At 38.6% G+C, this 18,682-nt stretch overlaps 2 protein-coding genes across 9 annotated transcripts in view; one reads left to right on the forward strand and one right to left on the reverse strand.

Moving 5' to 3' along the window:
• Positions 1-677: 677 nt before the first annotated feature.
• Positions 678-7,080, reverse strand: arr3b (arrestin 3b, retinal (X-arrestin)). Of its 4 annotated transcripts, XR_014888163.1 has the most exons (17): positions 7,015-7,080; positions 6,512-6,545; positions 5,435-5,465; positions 5,217-5,277; positions 5,071-5,115; positions 4,790-4,983; positions 4,576-4,635; positions 4,398-4,474; positions 4,167-4,302; positions 3,994-4,078; positions 3,798-3,870; positions 3,377-3,514; positions 3,144-3,221; positions 3,021-3,044; positions 2,883-2,932; positions 2,566-2,719; positions 996-1,129 (listed from the first exon to the last, which is right to left on the reverse strand). XR_014888163.1 is itself a non-coding variant. In XM_085243273.1 (16 exons), exons 2-16 carry the CDS (start codon positions 6,517-6,519, stop codon positions 975-977), a joined length of 1,215 nt encoding a protein of 404 aa, XP_085099399.1. In that variant the 5' UTR covers positions 6,520-6,545; positions 7,015-7,080; the 3' UTR covers positions 678-974. The 4 variants fall into 4 exon arrangements, 3 of the variants coding, with proteins under 3 accessions (XP_085099399.1, XP_085099400.1, XP_085099408.1); XM_085243273.1 differs by lacking the exon at positions 2,566-2,719 and having other exon boundaries at positions 678-1,129; XM_085243274.1 differs by lacking the exons at positions 2,566-2,719; positions 7,015-7,080 and adding an exon at positions 6,890-6,950 and having other exon boundaries at positions 678-1,129.
• Positions 842-18,682, forward strand: part of inppl1b (inositol polyphosphate phosphatase-like 1b) — a 28,909-nt gene continuing 11,068 nt past the window's right edge. For 2 of the 5 annotated variants that reach the window (XM_085243270.1, XM_085243272.1), the window contains exons 1-5: positions 12,348-13,919; positions 15,349-15,412; positions 17,420-17,558; positions 17,706-17,826; positions 18,258-18,398. In XM_085243270.1, the coding sequence (XP_085099396.1) occupies positions 13,783-13,919; positions 15,349-15,412; positions 17,420-17,558; positions 17,706-17,826; positions 18,258-18,398 (602 nt within the window). In that variant the 5' untranslated portion in view covers positions 12,348-13,782. Of the gene's footprint in view, positions 1,180-12,347; positions 13,920-15,348; positions 15,413-17,419; positions 17,559-17,705; positions 17,827-18,257; positions 18,399-18,682 lie in introns of those variants that run through there. The other 3 variants (XM_085243268.1, XM_085243269.1, XM_085243271.1) reach the window with 3 other exon arrangements.

The following is an 18,682-nucleotide window of genomic DNA, read 5'->3' on the forward strand; positions in this document are numbered from 1 at the left end:
CAAAGTTGCAATAGTCTTTTTATGATTGCTTAGTTATATTCGTAACACGAGTTGGCCAATATAACAATGAAGGACAGTGCTGTCGTGCGGCAAGAGGATTCTAGGTCAGATTCCAAAGAAAGACATAAATGTGAAGTTAGGTTAAGCGTTGTTTCTAAAGTGGCTGTTGGTTTGATGGTAAATGGTTATCTGTTTCTCTTTGTTACCTAAAAAATCCTTTATGACAGGATGTGTGAGCATGATAGAGCTGAGCCATAGGCAAAGGAGTCTTCATGCATCAGATACATCTAATTCATTGAAATGCATGGGAATAAATGGCATGGCACCAGATGAAAACAAAAAATGTAAAATTGTATTGTTTTTTGAAAGATTGTTTCTGTAACCCGCTGCACTATTATTGGGAGAAAGAACCACAAGAAGCAGAGAAACAGTTATATATTTTTGGGTCACTATTTACAGACAAGTAGGCCATGTGAAATGTTACCGAAAGCTGGCTTGCTGCAACTTTTCGGAGCAGTGGTATAATAACTGGTTACACCCAGAAAAACTTTAACTGTGACTTAATCTAGCAAAAAATGATAGCTAACATAAACATAAAAATGTATCAGTTTGGTTAGTGTGGGGAAAAAAACCCCCTTCCAACACCAAAACAGATCATAAATATGAACAAAGAGAAGTTTGTACTTGAGAAAAATGGATTTATTGAGTTCTCTTAATTGTCTTAACAGAGTGTCACATTTGTGTTTTTAAAATAGCCACTCATTTCATCCATTCACCATTTTTCAACATGTAATTTCTAATGACATAAAAATAAAGATTACGTTAAATCAAGCTCTGCATCCTCATTACCAATGACACATATTGAAAGGTCTACTCTATTGTGGGACACATCTGTTGGATTCTAGTGCTATGATGTCACGCACGGAAATTTCACACAGACTTCTGACCCTCAGTAATTGAGTTCTCATAGTTATTTATAATAGAATTGAATATATACAGGGGAAATTTGAGCATTTGTGCTCTTCTTTGCTGATAATGAGTTCCTTTGTGTTCTGTGTTCTCTGCATGAGAGATGATTTTCCTTGACTGGCTGCTTCAACCATCCGTGGTGTTAACTGTGATATCTGACCTGTGGATAAAATGGACAGACAATGGACTGTGACTCTAACATTATTCAAGGTAACTTATGGAATATATCTCATCTAATTTTGTACAATCCAGTTTCCAAAAAAGCTGCAACATGAATGCAATGATTTGGAAGTTATTTAAATACTGTATTTAAAAAAAAACAGCATATCAAATGTTGAAAATTAGATACGTTTTGTGTTTGTAGAGAGAGAGTGGCAGGGGCATTTTCATCATTATTTTAGATCACATCTTTTTTTGTTTAGGGACACTGTTAATATTTGGGAGGCCTGATGGGAACAGTTGGTGTAATTTGAGAGCACAGTGTTTCCCAGTTCTTGTTTGATGTAGGACTTCAGCTTCTTTGCAGTCTGGGGTCTTTTTCATTTCATAACACACCAAATATTTTCATTTGGTGACAGAACGAGACTGCGAGCTAGTTAAGCACCTGGAGTATGTGCTTAATTTTTAGTATTGTTTTAGGAAATAAGCAAGACCTTATGTGAACTAGAAGCCATGGATATGTTGCTATGAAACCTACATATACATTTCAGCATTAGTGATGCCATCACAGATGTGCAAATTACACATGATACGTGCACCCCTCCCTTCTTCTCTGTGCTAATAACAAGCCGGTTGGTCCCTTTTCTAAGCCCAGATTATGCTTTTTGACCTTGTCTCTTGTATACAGAAATTTTTCTGGGCTTTTAAATCATTCAATAACATTATGTAGTTCTGTTAAACAAAAATTTATTCTTTAATTGTTGAACTCTTTCTTCACACAGTCTTTTACAGAATTGTAAACCCTCTCGCTCATCTTTGCTTTGCTGAAAGTGCCAGCCTCAGACGGGGTACTCGTTCTACAACCACTCAGTTATCTCATTTAACTTAAAACATTTTGAGTTTCAACATTTGATAAGTTGTCTTTGTAGAAGGGTTACATTTTTCAATACATACATTTTGTAGTGTCCCTTGGGTTTTTTTGTTTGTTTGTTTGTCTGGTTTGAAAATTGGATAATGGATTACTTTGATTTGTGAATTTTTATACAGTATTGCAGGCCACCCCTTCTTTTCTATTTATAACATCTGCAATTTTTCAGACTCATACACTTTCAGCTATTGCCCAACTTTCAAATATCTGCATACATGCTGCTATTAATGTCTACTGGAGATCTTTTAATTATTGATCTTGGGGGTGGAGCAAGAGGATTCAAATTTCATTTTTCACACAGGATTGAAGGGTAAAACAGGACACTCGTTCAAGGGCCATCACTTCTGCGCTTTTGCAATTCATGCAATTTTCTATCCAAATACGGTAGTTCTTTAACATGTGTTTTATGTCATCATCTAATATTTTAGTGTGTAGGGATGTTATAGGAGGGGCAGTAACCCTTGAAGAAGTCAACACTGCACAACTCACTGTATCTGAGTTGACCTCACCTGAACTAAAGAGGCATTTAATCCAATTTGCTGTGGTTCATAAAACACATAATTGTTCATGAGAAACAAACATGAACATCATATACAATTATCACTGCCACAGGCGAATACACGTCTTTTTATAGAGACTATTTTATACTTTATACTTACACTTCTGCTCAGTACACAGTAATGGCACGCAGTAAAGGGGAGAGCATGGCATATAGATGACAGTAAGATCAGTTACAGAAAGCCACTGTCTACTTTTAGTGATATTTCAGGAAGTATTTTAATGGTAATTTAGCTGGCACTAGCAGTTTACAAAATACAGAACTCACCTGCAGGCTTTGGGGACATCAGTGTCACAGGAAGTTCCACGACAACATCACTAAACATTTTACAGATTAACATATACTCGTGAATAATTTGCATTCATTTACACAACTGGCAATAAATGAAGGAGAACTGATATTTACCATCCTGTCAAACCACCCAGCAAGCTATGGTCAGAGAGAAATGATAAAAGAATCCCTTAGTCTGCACAGTTTGGCACAAAAACAGGAAAGCGTTATGGGTTAGTGTTTTCTATTAAGCCTTACCCTCCACTCGAAACTGTAAGAGTGACCTTGACTTTGTAGGAGATAATAATTCCCTGCATCTCCTTCTCTCCTTGACTCCTGCAAGGAGATGGGAATAGTTTACGATTTAAACCTTGGGGATTTGGTTTAAGGTGCTATAAGTGGACGGCAGAATATATAGTGACAACATTGCTGCTCAAAAAGAGGATGAAGGCCCATCCTAGTTTCACCTAAAAGAGACCTAAAAGTCTTACAGCGTTGTGGATGCTAAGTTGGTGTCCTGATCTTTTAGACGTCCATCGACTGCAAGACCTCGCTTTTCTTTGTTGTTGGCAAGCAGGGGGGTTACTTGGAAGGACTTCTCAAATGTAGAGATGGCATTTACGGTCTCTCTGTGTTTAGAGGTGAAATAGAGGGAAAAAGAACTCACACTAGGTTAGTATTCATTATTTTCAGTTAATCTACTTAGGGCCTTTTTCATTTTAAGTAGCAATAAAATACAGACATATTGGAATATTGGTGTGTGTGTGTGTGTGTGTGTGTGTGTGTGTGTGTGTGGGGGGGGGGGGGTCGTTTATAGCCTCAGATTCACTGATAGTTACAGCACATAATGTACTTTTTAGATACATTAATTTGAACCAGAAATGACTCGAGTCCGGTTATTATTCGCCTTACCCAAACTCTTGAGCACAGACTTCCTTGACGTAAGTGTCAGATGAGTAGAGGACCACACTTGTGAGCTGGTTAACTTAACACAAAAATAGTTCATGTTAGAAGTATGAATTAAACTATATGCCTTGAAAATATTTCCCCCATCTCTTCAAACTATACAAACAAAAATGATTCTGATCAGACATATTTGGGTCCTTACCTGAGATTTTGATTTTCTTCACAGTCTTGTTGGTTTCATTGTTGATTTGCACTTTAACGGTTATTGGATCTCCATGGTAATAAACCTGGAAAAGAGTGATTTTAAAACACAGTTTAGCAATTATTATGTAATATTTATAATGGTAAAAATGCATTTGGTATATTTTCAAGTACCTCTTTTTCAAGGGAAGCCTCCAAGTGCACTGGTTTGTCACTCATCATAAACTGCTTGGATAGATCAGCCTTGGCTCCGGCCTTGTTGTTAGCTGGGGCGAACTGTATTTTACGAATCATCAGACGACAAGTATCCCTAGAAGGAAATAAAAGGGAAGAGAATAACCCATGCATGGCCTTCATACACAGCTCAAAGACTGAAAGGTTTAAAATGACGCTGCACAAACATACTTTTTTTGAATGACTTCATCTGGATTGTCAGGTGCGTTGGCAATGTATGCTTTAATCTCAAAGTCCACACCGCAAGCCTACAACAAGGCGAAATCCAGATAAATTAATTTTTCCAAACATTTAACACAATGTGTAAGACTTAAAGAAAGCAAACAATAACACTGGATGGTAACTGTACCTTGCCGGAATCATTTAGCCCAGGCTGTAAGGAAACTGAGCATGGAAGATTTGGTGGCATCTGGAAAAAGAAGAAATGAGTCACATACATGAACGTTACACTTTAAAATGATTTTAAAATAAAAGCGGGGATATGATCTAAGGTTAATCAAAATACCTTGCATTGAAAATAATTTATTTGTTGTTACGCAAAGAGAAAGATTAAGGGTTTGGACCTGGAAGGAAAAGGCGTGCCCCTGCTCTCCAACTTTTTTCAAGAGGGATTCCATCATTGGGGATTTAGCTTCGCTGCCACCCGTAGGTGGATACACCTGAATGTGATGTAGCCAGATGTCCCTTCTGAAGGTCAGTCCGATGACATCCAAGTCATCACTTCCATAGCGGAAGGCACAAGCAAGATAGACATACACTGCAGTGGAAAAATGTGTTATTTCAGTCTGTGTCAGTAAATCATCGCTTATAACTTTTATGATTTGCAGACTATAAAGTAAAATACCTTTTCTGTTGTTAAGACCAGAAGGATCCACTTTAACTACCCCTTCTGCAAATATGAGAAGAGTCAATCCACAGCCTTAGATCTTTCACAGAGATTCTTATAAGTTCATATATTCACATATATCAGGATGCAGTTTTGCCACGCACCAACTATTTCTACTGAATCCACATTGTCCACAAAGTCCCTTTTCCCCAAGTACAAGGCAATCTATATGAAATGAAGAAAAAGGAAAACGGTTACTCCTCCACAAGATTAAAAAAAATGTGGACGCTATTTCGGGAAGTTGGAATAGCAACATACAAATTGCACTCCTCCCTGTGCTCAAGGGGTGCCCTGTAATGATTATATTGTAGAAGCCACTTACAGTTCCATTCCCACTGGTCTTCTTAAATACTCTGGAAATGAAAAAAAAAGAAAAGAATCTGAATCTGAAGAGTATTTGAACCTGAAAGTCCTAAAAAAAAGGCCCTAAAACACATGCAGACAAAAACACAAGATGTTAAGTCTAAATGAGCAGTGACCCATAATTTCATTATTTTTGCTTGATTATAAATAATGAGCTCTTTCCCCCTATTTTCTAAGTTGTCTTCTATAACATATTTGTGCGCTTACAACTTTTCTAGTTTTTGTCCTGGATAACCTCCCACTTGCCATCAACTCCCTTGCTCCTCTCCTGTGAGGATGGATTAGTGCTTAAAGTCGAATTGAACCTGCTGCTACAAATGTCTAATCTGAACGTAAGACGTGTGATTGGGTAAGCTGAGTAAACAAAGTTAAACATCATATAAAATATGAAAATGACATAGTTGGATCAATACTGGGTTAGGCAGGCTATTTTATGAAATAGCTGTTTATGCTACAAAACAAAAAGTAGTGGCAGAATTGGCAAATTTAACACCCAGATTTATCCCAAGATATGGAGAGTGCAAGAGTGCAATCCTTTTGTTCTGGGCGGATGTAGTAAACAAACAGGTAATCCTTGGTGGTGTTTGTCGCTTTCAAATGCCACATAATCCTTTTAATGCTTTTCCAATCCACAAAATCCATCTTAATAAGGATTTTTTCTTAAGTGTCTAAAAAGTATAAAATAAATCAGAATCAGAATCAGAAAGACTTAATTTATCCCCAAGGGGCAATTAAGAAGTTTTAAGGTTGTTGCAGAAGCTACTTCTGTCACGATGTTACATCCAATCTACTATCCTTGTTTCTTCTAAATTAATTATCGCTTTCATCCCTCATGAAAAACTTTTCGTGATTATAAAATAAATAATCAAAATTAATTAATTATTTAGAAATCATTCATATTTAACTGCATTAAACAGGTTGCCTAAAGTTCTTTTTGGATTTTATATTGAAAGTTTGATGGTTGATTTTTAACCTTTCTAAAACTGTCACAATATTAACATTGTTGATGAATAAGCCTTAAACCTTTCACACTCACTTGGACATGTCGATGGCAAAATTTTAGGTCCACTCTGCAAAAAACCCCAAAACACAATAAAGTCATAAATAGCTCAAAACACGAGATAGTAACAAAAGCTATAACTATTAGGTGCTTTGGTTATCTGTGTCAATTTTAGTTTATTATGCCGGTACAGTACACGCTAGAAAGCTCCTCATTGATGACACTATGGCAAACGACAGTCATGTTGTTCCCTATAACTTCTAATAGGAAAGGATCTTTCTGATTTTATGGTTAGTTTAAGATCATAATCATAATAAACAACATTCCTAATACCTAGCGTGACACAGACCATGCGCTCCTTGTTAACGGATATATAAATATTGATAAAAACTACATATTCCCATGTAATAATACCGTGATAAATTTCCAACAAATGCTGACTCTGTTCTGTGCAGTTACAGTGATCCGATACCTTCTTCATATACCTTCTTCATCTGATTCTATTATGCTGCAGGTCAGCAAGAAAAACGCTAACTTACCGTGCCCTCGGTTCTGACAGTGAGTCGTCTCTGCTGTGCTCTCTAATCCTTCACTGTTGATAGTTTAAGTGCCTGCCAATCACGGACTCCCTATTGCTTTTATACTATGACCTCCCAACCTTGAAACTCTCCTCTTAAGCTTACTGTCCTGAAGAAGGCTGTTTTGGAGAAAATCTGATTATTTCATTATACCACTACTGTTTTAACCTACAGCATGTTTAAAAATAATACTGTGCACGTAATTTCAACATAAAAGATAACGATAGGAGCCTTGGCATTAGTACAGCATGTAATGCAGAAAAAATTTTCATTTTATGTATTGATTTGAGCTTTTTTAAGAAGTAAATGTATGCATGAATAAAACTGGGAATTTGATACTTTGCAGGTATGGTGCAATAATATAGTTTAGTAACAAAATTTTCATGAATTCTTTGCTCTCAAGCTTCAGATGGTCTTAAAATACTAATTAAGACTTGCTAAGCTGTAAAGAATGCCTTGTGAATGGACTAAATGTTCAAGGACTCCTTTTCTTATAGCTTAAACTAGAGTAGAGTGGTATTAGTAGGATTTTAGTTGTTATGGTAGCAGGTCGACAGATGGCTCCTCCACCAAGCCTTGCCCAATCTGTGCACATAGGAGGTTTACATAAATCCAAGTGACTTAATGTTGCACAAGGAACACGGCCTTACAGCTAGCATCAGTCTGATTACAAAATCATCCTGGCAGTTCTACTGTTTAGCTATGAGCATGGTTAATTGAGCAACTTAATGATAAGCACGAGTATATTGTGATGTCATGCCAATTTTGGATCCTATTTGAAGTATGAAAACTGAAGCAGAATTTGTGGCTATGCCATGATTCCGTGGTTTGGAATATTTGGCTTTAAGTTAATGAGGATCTGTTAGTTTGGGCTCTATGAAACTGGTCTACTTGAACTGTAGGCATTTGTTTGACCCGCCTTTAATGTCTGCCAAAGCACCAGCATTTATTAGCAGTGACCTTTAGCAGATCAAACATCTTTTCTTTAGCCTGAAGTAGTTAATTGATAAATAAGCGAGCTGGATGGATTGTCACACCTTGGCAGTCAAGAATAATGAATGAGATTGGTGTATGTGTGTGTTGGCCTCTCTGCAACTGTTATACAGGTACAAGGTTTGAGATCTCTTTAAAGCTGTCCTTGCAAGACAGCACTGGTGTGAAAAACAGCACCGGATCACCAGGTAGGTGTTAAATCTCTTTAATAGGTTAAAGCTGTCCTGATCATTCCACTATAGTGCAGTATAGAAAACAATCAGCTTCACTTCAATGTTTTCTGTGATTCTAATAAAGCAGTAAGATCTTGCACAGCTTAAGGGATTGAAAAGCAAGCTTCCAATTGCTCTAATACACAAAAAGTTATCGTGAGAAAGTAAACAATTACTTTTGGAAGGTAGGGGATATACAGGAGCATCTTTATATGGAACCTGGTGATTTTAACACCCTAGAATTGACAGTGCTCAGGTGTTTCCTTTGATGTCCTGCAGTTAAGAAAGGGATCCAAAATGCTTTAAGCTGTCAACTCAGTAACAATTTAGAAATAGAAGAAATATCAACAGACTCAAAGTCTCAGGACTCTTAGTAATACGGGGATGTCAGTAAACTTTGACTCAGGAAGAAGGGAATACTATGCTAACTAAGAACTGTCTCAGAAATCGGTAAATTGTGAGTGGACTTGGGTTCAGAAACTGTTCTTGTGTCGATTGAAAATGAGGCAAAGAGATGTAGGGATGTAGCTGTCTGAGGATGGGACCTAGGTTTGGGCATCATCCATCTTTTCGAAACAGATGAGGTGTTAGTCGACCCAGAAAAATAACAGTAGTCGGCCAAGGAACAGGTGATGTTTCAGCTGAGGCATGAATAGATCAAATGTCGACCCAAGAGCAGAAGAAGAGCAGGAGAGGTGTTGACAGGTCTTGCACACTCAGAAAAAAAGAAGGGTGCCAGATGACTCAAGAGCTAAATTGGTTTTAAGTGACCCAGGAGGCTAAGAGATATCACCAAGGCTGCTGGGCATACGTGAAGAACACCAGCATGTCCCCTTCCCAAAAAAGGTGAAATCAGTTAGGCAATTAGCTAACTGTGTGAAAGTTGACATTTTTACTGGCTAGCAAACAGCAGTCTAGGCTGAGCAAGCAAGCTAAAAGTCGACTGGCTGGCCTCTAGTCTGGGTAGCTATTGGCTTGGGCCTAACATACTCTGGGGTCCAGCAGAAATCTAGATTGTGACCCTTGATATCATTGAGAGCCTTCATGACAAAATTAAAAGTGGAATAGAAAGTTAAAACTTAAAACATGAGACAATTTTTTTTTTTTTTTAAAAGATGGAAAACATGGACGCAAAAGTGGTACAAACACACTCTCCAAAATACCCAAAATGCTAACTTTAACAAATTTAACTACATCTAAATTATAAGTCTAATTTTAAGTGTTAAATGTAATGAAATCTGTTGATTTGAACTTTACTTGATTGCTATACTTTCAGTTTATAGCAAGTACATTTCCTTAATGATTAATATTTCAAATAAAAAAAAACTTTGATATAATATATTTCAATTACATTTCACTCAAAATTACTGCTTCATGTTTATTGAGAGGGAAGAATTTTTTTCTTTAGGGCTTGTGTTTCTAAAGGCACCACAGTGACTAGCTTTATAATAGTTTATGTTCATACACCATTTTAAGTCTCTCTCGGTTTGTTTATTTTATTTTATTTTTTTAAACCTTTGGTTGTGTGATGTCACATACGTCCACATAAGCCCCTTATAGCTAATCTGGTGACAATTTAGGCAAGCACTTTATATAGACAGTCAGTATTGTCTCTCAAAGGGATTGCTGACTTGTCCCATTGTATTACAGCACCATGGTATTAACTACCTCTTAGCAACACAGTCTTCATCATGGTGCTAAATTTAGACAGACTTGCAGTGTTTGTTGCTAACAGTAACTCCATTAGTTCAGATGCTGAGCCAATTACATCAATTTCCAACAGTGTGAGATGCTGTCGGTGTAACCTTGAGCAAAAATTTATTGGTGCACATCATTACAATTAACATCACCGATTTTAATTATTTACACATACTGTGAACTCGTCAAGTCAGGTAGGCTGACCTGTTGGCCTTATGCCACTTGTACTCCGTGCCTCCTGTGTGACCTTTAACCATGGTATTTTTAGCAGCTGCTGCTCATTAACTTAACTGAAAAGATGCTGTAACTTGAAGTGGTTGTGGCATCAGTTAGAAAGATCGCTGCTAAGATGCCTAATCATCCAAAAGGAGAGCAATTATTTGTCAACGATTTGTGATTTATAATGTGCCTTATTGGGGATTGTGTTTATTCTTAAAGTCAATCAGTCTAACAGCTATACTTTACACTGGTAGCAGTTTACATTTTTGTAAGGGCAGTTTAATTCATCCTATAGTGGAGATGATTTAGGAATACTGAGTATGTTTTTTATCAAGCTCAACTCTTGCCATTACTTGTCGTATTATTTTACAAAATATTTTGTATTTTGACTGTTATATTATTGATCCATGCAACTCTAAAGCTCATCAAGCATCTTTACCATACAGACAGACAGGGTTTCTGATTCAAGGTAAAGAGAAGGATAAAAGTCAGTTTCAAAAGCTGATTTGACTGCCAGCATTGGCAAATGAGAGCGAGCAGATGACTCTTGGAGTACATTTGCCCGTCTCTGTCTGTTTCAGTATCCTGCCCAGTCCTTGCCTTACATAAGCACAACATTTGAAAGAACTGGATAGAGTAACAGATGTGACAGAAACCAATTACCATTGCACAACAATTGTGGTTTGTTAGAATGTTATATACAAAAATCTATGACTAAACAAAGAGATTTTAGCAGGAATAATATTGAACTTGTCAGTGTTTATCATAACTTTGATTCTGGTGAAGAGCTCTTCTGGTCACTAACTTCCAGTGAATCCACCTACTCTCTCTCTCTTTGAAAAACCTAAACTAAAACTTGAGAAATTGAGCATGGCATTTGTTTAAGTTGCTGCGCTCAGTCTGCGCTCAGTCTGGCAGCTCACTGCTAGCCCACACCAGCTGATGGCTTAGCCGATACACCGCTCTAACCTTCAACTGGAAAACCGCATATATGACACACGTACTCTTTCTTCTAGCCATATGTAAAGGCCACAAGGTGTGACATCCTTAAATTCATGAATATAAGAATAACAATCTGCTATCCTGACTGACATCCAAGAATCGTGTAGTGATTCCTACCTAGTGATCTGACTCTGGGGTGGATACTGTCTCTTGAGTGGTTTTTGATTGACAACATCTGAACAACAACTGAAATGTTGTTGAAATATAATATATAGTCATTATGTTTCAAGAATTAAACATTTCATCTTATTTCATCTTATTGTCATCTTATTGTTATTAGAAAAGTGCTATGTAAGTACCAGTCAGTTTATCTTAATATCTGTTGGCCTGGCATAAAATAATGAACAGATTGCATCAGGGTGAATGATTTCTACTCACCCAGTCTGGCTTTTCTTGTAGCACAACCCACCACGGGAAGCAGAGCTTTTAGCTGCTCTGCTGCTGCTCTTGCCCTATGACAGCTGGGATAGGCTCCAGCGCCCCCCGCGACCCTGAAAGGATAAGCGGAAGCAAATGGATGGATGGATATTATTATTATTATTAAGGTTCGAAGTGTTTTAACAGTATTTGATAAATTACCCTTATTTTTATTTATTTATTTATTCATTTTACCATATGTATGATTTGTAATCACTTTGGATTTTCATCATCAGATGAACCATCAGATCATATTTTTAAAATACCAGCCAAACCAGCAATGACATTTCAGGCACAGTTATGTAATTGTCAATCATAATTACCAAAACTAAGATAATCACAAATGAATCCCTGGTAAACATTAGCGGGTGAATTAATTGTTTCCTTGTCACCTTGGGTGTGCTAGTTAGCATATAGTGCTTCAGCTTGGCTTTTATGGTCCAGTAATATGCTGTGTAAAGCACATGGTTATTCTAAAAAGAACTGATCACAGATTGAGAGTTAGGTAGATGCATCATCAGATTGGGATGTACTTGTGTCTATTTGTTTTATGGGCTCTGTGGTTGGTGGTCAGCACATTTCTGCTGAGTAGCAAGAGGCAGAACAGTAACAGCTTCCCACAGAGTTATTCGCTCCAGCTAATGTAGTGGGAGGAACGTAGGAGGGCTGAATAATGAGTGATGCTTTAGAAGGGCAAAAATAAGAATGTTAGGGATGATCATAACCATATGGACACAGCGTTTAGCTGGGAGTGAACGAGTGAGCAATAGAGGAAGGGAAGTGAAGGGAGGGTTAGAACAAGAAAGCGGGTTGGCTGACAGAAAGAAGGGGTGAAATGCTGGCCAGAATCTGAAATGTCTGAGGATAAGGATGCTGGCAAATGAGGAAGAAATTGAAGTTAAGCCAAAGAGCTCACCGATGAGGGGAGAGCTGTGCTTTCTGTTTAGAATTTGAGGGAAGACAAAAGGCAGGGGAAAGAAGAAGAAGAAAATAAATGGGGAGGAAATAACAAAAAGGAAGCAGCATTCTGTTTCACACTCCGGTGGTGAAGCTGAGGGCCTCACAAGAATTCTCCTGGCTATGTCCGCCATCTGGAATGTCGAGTCACTTCCTCTGTCTGCCCTGTGCTCTTATGGGGTTGTCCTCTGCCTCTGTGCTCCCTCCCTCTGCTCTGACAGCACTCTGAAGAACCGCTGGAGACCACGCCAGAGCAGACGGAACCTTTCTGACGAGACACACACAGCAGCACACTCTTCCAGCATGAAAGTAAATTTCCCAGAGTAGCCTACATCCAACCAAACAAACTCCAAATGGAATCTGAGCTTGGAAGAAGGAAAGGCAACTGCAGTGATCAGCTGAACTTTTGGAGGGTGTTCCTATTCCCTTATATGGCAACAGAGCTGGGAAATCATTTGAATTAGTCTGGTTTCTGTTGCATGCCTGTCTGGTTTTAGTGCTGACTGAGTTCCATCTGGTATGTTTCTGTCTTTGCTGCCTGCGTGTTTGCCTGGGAGTGTGTAAGTGCTGTGTGTGCAGCTTGATTTGTTTATTTTGCCATTCTTGGTTCTTCTTTTCCTGTTGTTTGCATGTGGGGCTTTTGTTTTGGGACAAGAGGAGGGCTTGTGTTTGTGGTTTAGCTAGAGGCTCCGTCATTGCCTGAGGGGTGGCTGTTTCATTCAGACTCTGCACTTCTCGCTGTTTTTCTTCTACCTCCTTCTCTCCCTTTCTCCCTCCCTCACTCTGTTATGATGGTCTGTGTTTGTTGGAGCAACACACCCACCTAGGTGCAGCAACTTGCGACCAAAAACTGTAACTAGGTCTTTCTCTACACAAGGATATTACCAGATAAATGGACTGAAGGCTGTTGCTGGAGTGGACTAACCTTGCGCTCAGCTGGATATTTCTTCTTTGTGACCTCAATTCAACAGGATATGTGACCCAGAAGAAAACAACAGGAACCCAGGAAGTGCTAGCTGATAGAATTTTCTTCTTTCTGACACTTTGGTCATGAAGAAGAGGATCATGGGAAAGGCTGAAACACTAAAGTAGACCACTCAGCACACTCAGTGGCTAATGACATAGGTGACAGAGCTCCAGTGCGGTGCTATCAGAGCAAGTGTGACAGTAAACCTATGTCATCACCTCATGTGGATTATTTTTATGATCATAACTCTCAACATTGTTTGCCATGGCTACGGCAGCATGGTATCACCGTGACATCAGCCGTGTGTATGCAGAGGACTTGTTGGCACGGGCAGGGAGGGATGGCAGCTACCTAGTGAGAGACAGTGAGTCTGTGCCAGGAGCCTATGCATTATGCCTGCTGTGAGTACACACACACACACACACACAATTTCACATACTTAGAGAGTGAGCCGTTTGCCTCTCATAATCGAACACAATTATCTTATGGACTATACTCTTTAGGCCATAGGTGTCAAACTCTGGCCCGCGGGCCAAATTTGGCCCGCAGCCTAATTACATTTGGCCCGCGAAGCCATACCAAATTACTATCAGAGCTGGCCTACTGGTATTATACAGCTAATATATATATTGTTTAGTATTAAGCTTTGCTTGTTCCATATTCAGTTTTTCAGCAAAACGTGTTTGAGTCCATAAAAAAAGATTCATTCTTATATCTGGAGGAATAAATATATTTCAATAAATATTAACGTTAGCCCGCGACTTTGTTCCAGTTTTGAATTTTGGCCCACTGTGTATTTGAGTTTGACACCCCTGCTTTAGGCGGTATATTAATAACAAGCACATTTTAAATGTGAAGCCATTGATAGTAATGCTGTATCCCTCAGAACTTAGAAGGGAAAATGCAATAATAAGTGACCCTCTGTATTAATATTGCGAAATGTATTGGAAGAAAGTCTCATTTTATTTGTTTTAGCTCACTGAAAATATCAAATTTCTCATTTATTGTTCTGTTTTTACACAAAACCAGAAATAAGTACACCTACCCATGTAAGACATTTCGATTTTGGCACATAGACCTGGCAAATATTAAGCATTTAGCTCTACAGAATGTCGTCATTTGTAAATTGATTCAGCAGCTTTTCTCATCCTGTCATATCCATCACTTTCACCATCATTTGGCAGAAGGCAGTGAAGGAACATCTGTGGCTAAAAGTGCCTACACGCTGGGCAGACTTCACAAATACACACTCTCCAGACTAGTCAGATGGTATCGTCCAAGTAAAGTCCATCACAGGCTGTCTAACCCTAGCTCATTGCTCCCTGTTTCCCCACTTACCCCTCTTTCTTCCCTGGGGCCCCTGAAAGTGGGCAGGAGCTCCAGCGACCGCACTACGCTGACTGCTCATCAGCCAAAGCCAGATACATTCCTGAAAGCTGAGCCTGGCTGGTCACAGTGCTCCTACTTTCCCTTCATTCTTTTCTCAGTATCTCATTCACTCTTTGAAATTGCCCCCCTCCCCCCTTTTTGTACTGACCCTTTCTTCCATCACTTTCTTCATGTAATATACTGTAGCAAAACACTTTAAACCTGTTCATCTTTATATGCTGCCTGAATGTGTCTTTTGAAGTGATGGATGGAGATGATGTTCTTCTTTGACACATTGTTGATCTGTAGTCAGTGATCTGTAAAACTACTGAGAAAATTATTGTCTTTAATACACACATGGGATCCTTAAAAAAACCTACATTTATGCACACTTTGCCTTTGAGCATTTGCCTTGTAGTATTTTGCAGTACCAATAACCACTGTAATTTTTGGTTTCTAAAGGTTCCAACGTCATGTTCACACCTATCGTATTCTTCCTGACGCAGATGGTCTTCTAGCAGTTCAGGTGAGTGCTCACTGTCACATGGCCCTGGATGCTCTTCCTGGAAAAAAGGACCCAAGTAAAAACACCACACCATACGCGTCTCAAACCTTGTCACAAACTGTGCACACGGAGGGGAGTACGACTCAAGTTAGAAGGATCAAACGTTGGTTTGTTTTTGCCTGTTGTGAGGAGAACAGGAACATGTTTGAGTTTCGTCTCTGTAAAGACTCTGTTACAACTGCAGTAACTTTGTTGTTTGAATGGCATCTCTGCCATGTGGCTGCATGCTTGCAGCATGAGCTCAGCAGCACAGAGGAGAAATTGTTTTAATGTCTCAAAGATTCCTACTCAACCCACACACTAAGTCATTGACCAATGGGTGTGCTTATTTGTCATGTGTATGTATGGGGCTGTTTGTGTTAAGCGTAATGATTCTGTTGGATGTGGGAGAGTTTAAGCCAGAGATGGTATGTGTCTGTTTTTGATGCTTCGAGCAGGCGTATTTAGTTCGCAAATGACCTGATTATTAGACTATTAAAGAACACACACAAGCACAAAGTTTGCACCAACAAAAGCACGCACTCAGTGGGTGAGTGAGAGGAATAAATATTTTTGGGGCATAAACCACAAATCATCTCTGACCTTTCTTTTTTTTATAGCAGTGTCTGCTTATTAAAGTTCAATAACAAGTTTAATAGTGATTGTCTGGCAGTTTGTTTTTTTAAGGCCGCTGACTTGGAAAATTCCTCCAGTTTCCAATAAAGACCTAAAACTCTGTTGCTATTTCAGTTGTTTTTCCACTGCCATGTGTATAAACCTTCAGTATGTATTTTCCCTCACTGGATTTGCTCCACTAACTCACTAGTCGTGCGCTTGCCTTTTTGTTTTTCCAAGAGGGCCATGGAGATATTTTGGGGCCAATTTTGTCTTTCACTGTCTTCTATTCCTTTTCATTTCTTTTTAATTGCTTTTCAAGAGACCCTTGTGGTATAAAAATACTATTTGAAGAGTTCCTGGCAAAACAGACATTTAGCTCAAGCCAAAAACTGGTTTCTCACCACAAAACGAAAACAAAAACTTCTAAAGGAGGGCACAGGAAAAGGGCACACTTGGTTTTGTGGTCTAATATGTACCATGCCATTTTGTAGAGTGTGAGTACCTATGGCAGCATCTTTTCTTTATCTTAAATTCCAATCATGCTGCTTTCAGTTACTTTAAGTTTTCCAGATTTTAGTGAAAACCTTTAGAGAAGGCTTACTTGAGCTTGTGGTTTTAATGTGTGTTGTATGAATCTAGTCATGTATTAAAGATAATTTTGAAAAGAAATTTGTTATTATGTGGTGAGGGGATTTTAGAGGTTTTTTTTATGCAGGACCACAGTGAAACAGAGAGCTAAGTGCTGCTATAGTCAGGAAATAGCTGGAAGTGATGTCATCTCTCTGTTGGGCCACAAGGGAAAGCTTTCTAAATCTCTCAGGGACACCTTTTATCACAGCAAATCATCTGCATGTGCCCTTTTCTGTCATGCAAATCAATACTTCTGCTTTGCTCTACCAAGCAAGATTTCGGAAGAGGAAAGGGGGTGGAGGTCTGGTGTGAAACATTCATTGAAAGATATGTTGTACAAATTAAAATCTACTTAGTAATTTAATTCTTTTATAACACAGTCGGGGAAGATTTTCTCTTAACAATCTTGAAATCTCATCGTTGATTCTTAACAAGTTTAAGAACTTCTCATTTCAGTGTTTGTGGATCCAAATAAGGCCTTCATATAGCAGCACATTCTTTTACATATACGTTGAAGCTATGCAGTCATATCTGTACTTCTATGCACAACCTTTTAAAAGTGAAATACTCTTTTTAATTCAAACTACTCGACAGATTTAAACAGAATTATTGCATCCCTTACCTTCTGCATTCCTTTTTTTTGGTTTTCTTCCTGTGTAGAATGAGAATTTATGCTAGGTCAAGACATTTTAAACCAGACATAAAATGAATCATCTGCTGTTGCATTTGTGTGTTTTATAGACAACACAAGGGGTGCAGGTGAATTGTTTCCGGACACTGGAGGACTTGGTGTTGGGGTATCAGCAACCCCACAAAGGCCTGGTCACTCCTCTGCTGTATCCTGTACCCCGTGATACGGACAGTGGTGACGAGAGCTCAGGTTGGATGTCACGATAAATCAGTTTTTTCTGTACCCTTTATTAACCTGCATGTTGTACACATAATAAAACATGTGGCTTTAATAGCGATGTCTAGATCCTTCACTCTGTGCTGTAATGTTCAAATGTTGTGTTTCGCGTATGCACAGATGATGAGAAGCCAACTTCTGCTCCAGCGTCTGTCGGCACAGTACCTTTCATAGGCTCCCCAGCAAAAGCAGCCCCTCGTGCCCTGTTTCTCGATAAGTTGCAAGAGCTAAACACATCCAGGTATATTTATTAATTAATTCCATTGCCAAAAATACACCTATTTCAGAGATATTCCTTGCACAGTTTATGTTATAAATTATTAGCCTTTTTTAATAAGAAGTGTCCATATTTGATATTACTGCATCACATAAAGTCACATGCATGAATGTGGTTTCTTACAAACTTATGCTGCATATTAATTTCTATTTTCACGTTAATATGATTGCATCTAATCAGCTCTTTTATTAGCTCATGCACCTGTTGGCGATCAAGCATAGCAACTATTTGCGAAGCACTTCCCTCTTTTGACTTTTTTGCCCTATTAATAAACTGTCTGCTCTGTGTTAAACCTCTGCTCTTAGCCTACTCTGTTTCTCTCATATTCAGTACAAAAAAGATGGCTTTCATGCTTTATACAATATAATCTGATTTTTTCCTTGTTTATTTAATAGTACTGCAGGTGATGTGATTGGCCTGTTGAATGACTACCTCTTCAGTGAGCTTCCTCTTGACATTGAGAATGTGCATAAAGGGGCAACAACACTATGCCACCTCAAACGCACTCTGGGTGCTGCCTGCCAAGGCCTCAACAGGTTAGCATAATTTCACACTTGATTTCAGTGCTGAGCTTTTGACCAGTTGTAGCAGCCTGCAGTGTACGGATTGTTATTGCCACACACAAGGTGTCATTGTTTGCTATATGCAGGATATATACTAGTTCACCTGCAATAGACTTTTAATTTTTGATTCACTTCTTTAAAATTTACGTATGTTTGAGACTGATTAGGAAAGCATGATGGTAAAGTCATTAGCACTATTGCCTCACAAGGAGGTTCTGGGTTTGAATCTATCGCAGGTCCACTGAGGTCTTTCTGTG

Source organism: Mchenga conophoros, linkage group LG2, assembly GCF_057382185.1.
Source record: "Mchenga conophoros isolate Kocher_MC1m ecotype Shallow Benthic linkage group LG2, M_conophoros_male_GT1.1, whole genome shotgun sequence".
Classification (NCBI taxonomy): Eukaryota; Metazoa; Chordata; class Actinopteri; order Cichliformes; family Cichlidae; genus Mchenga; species Mchenga conophoros.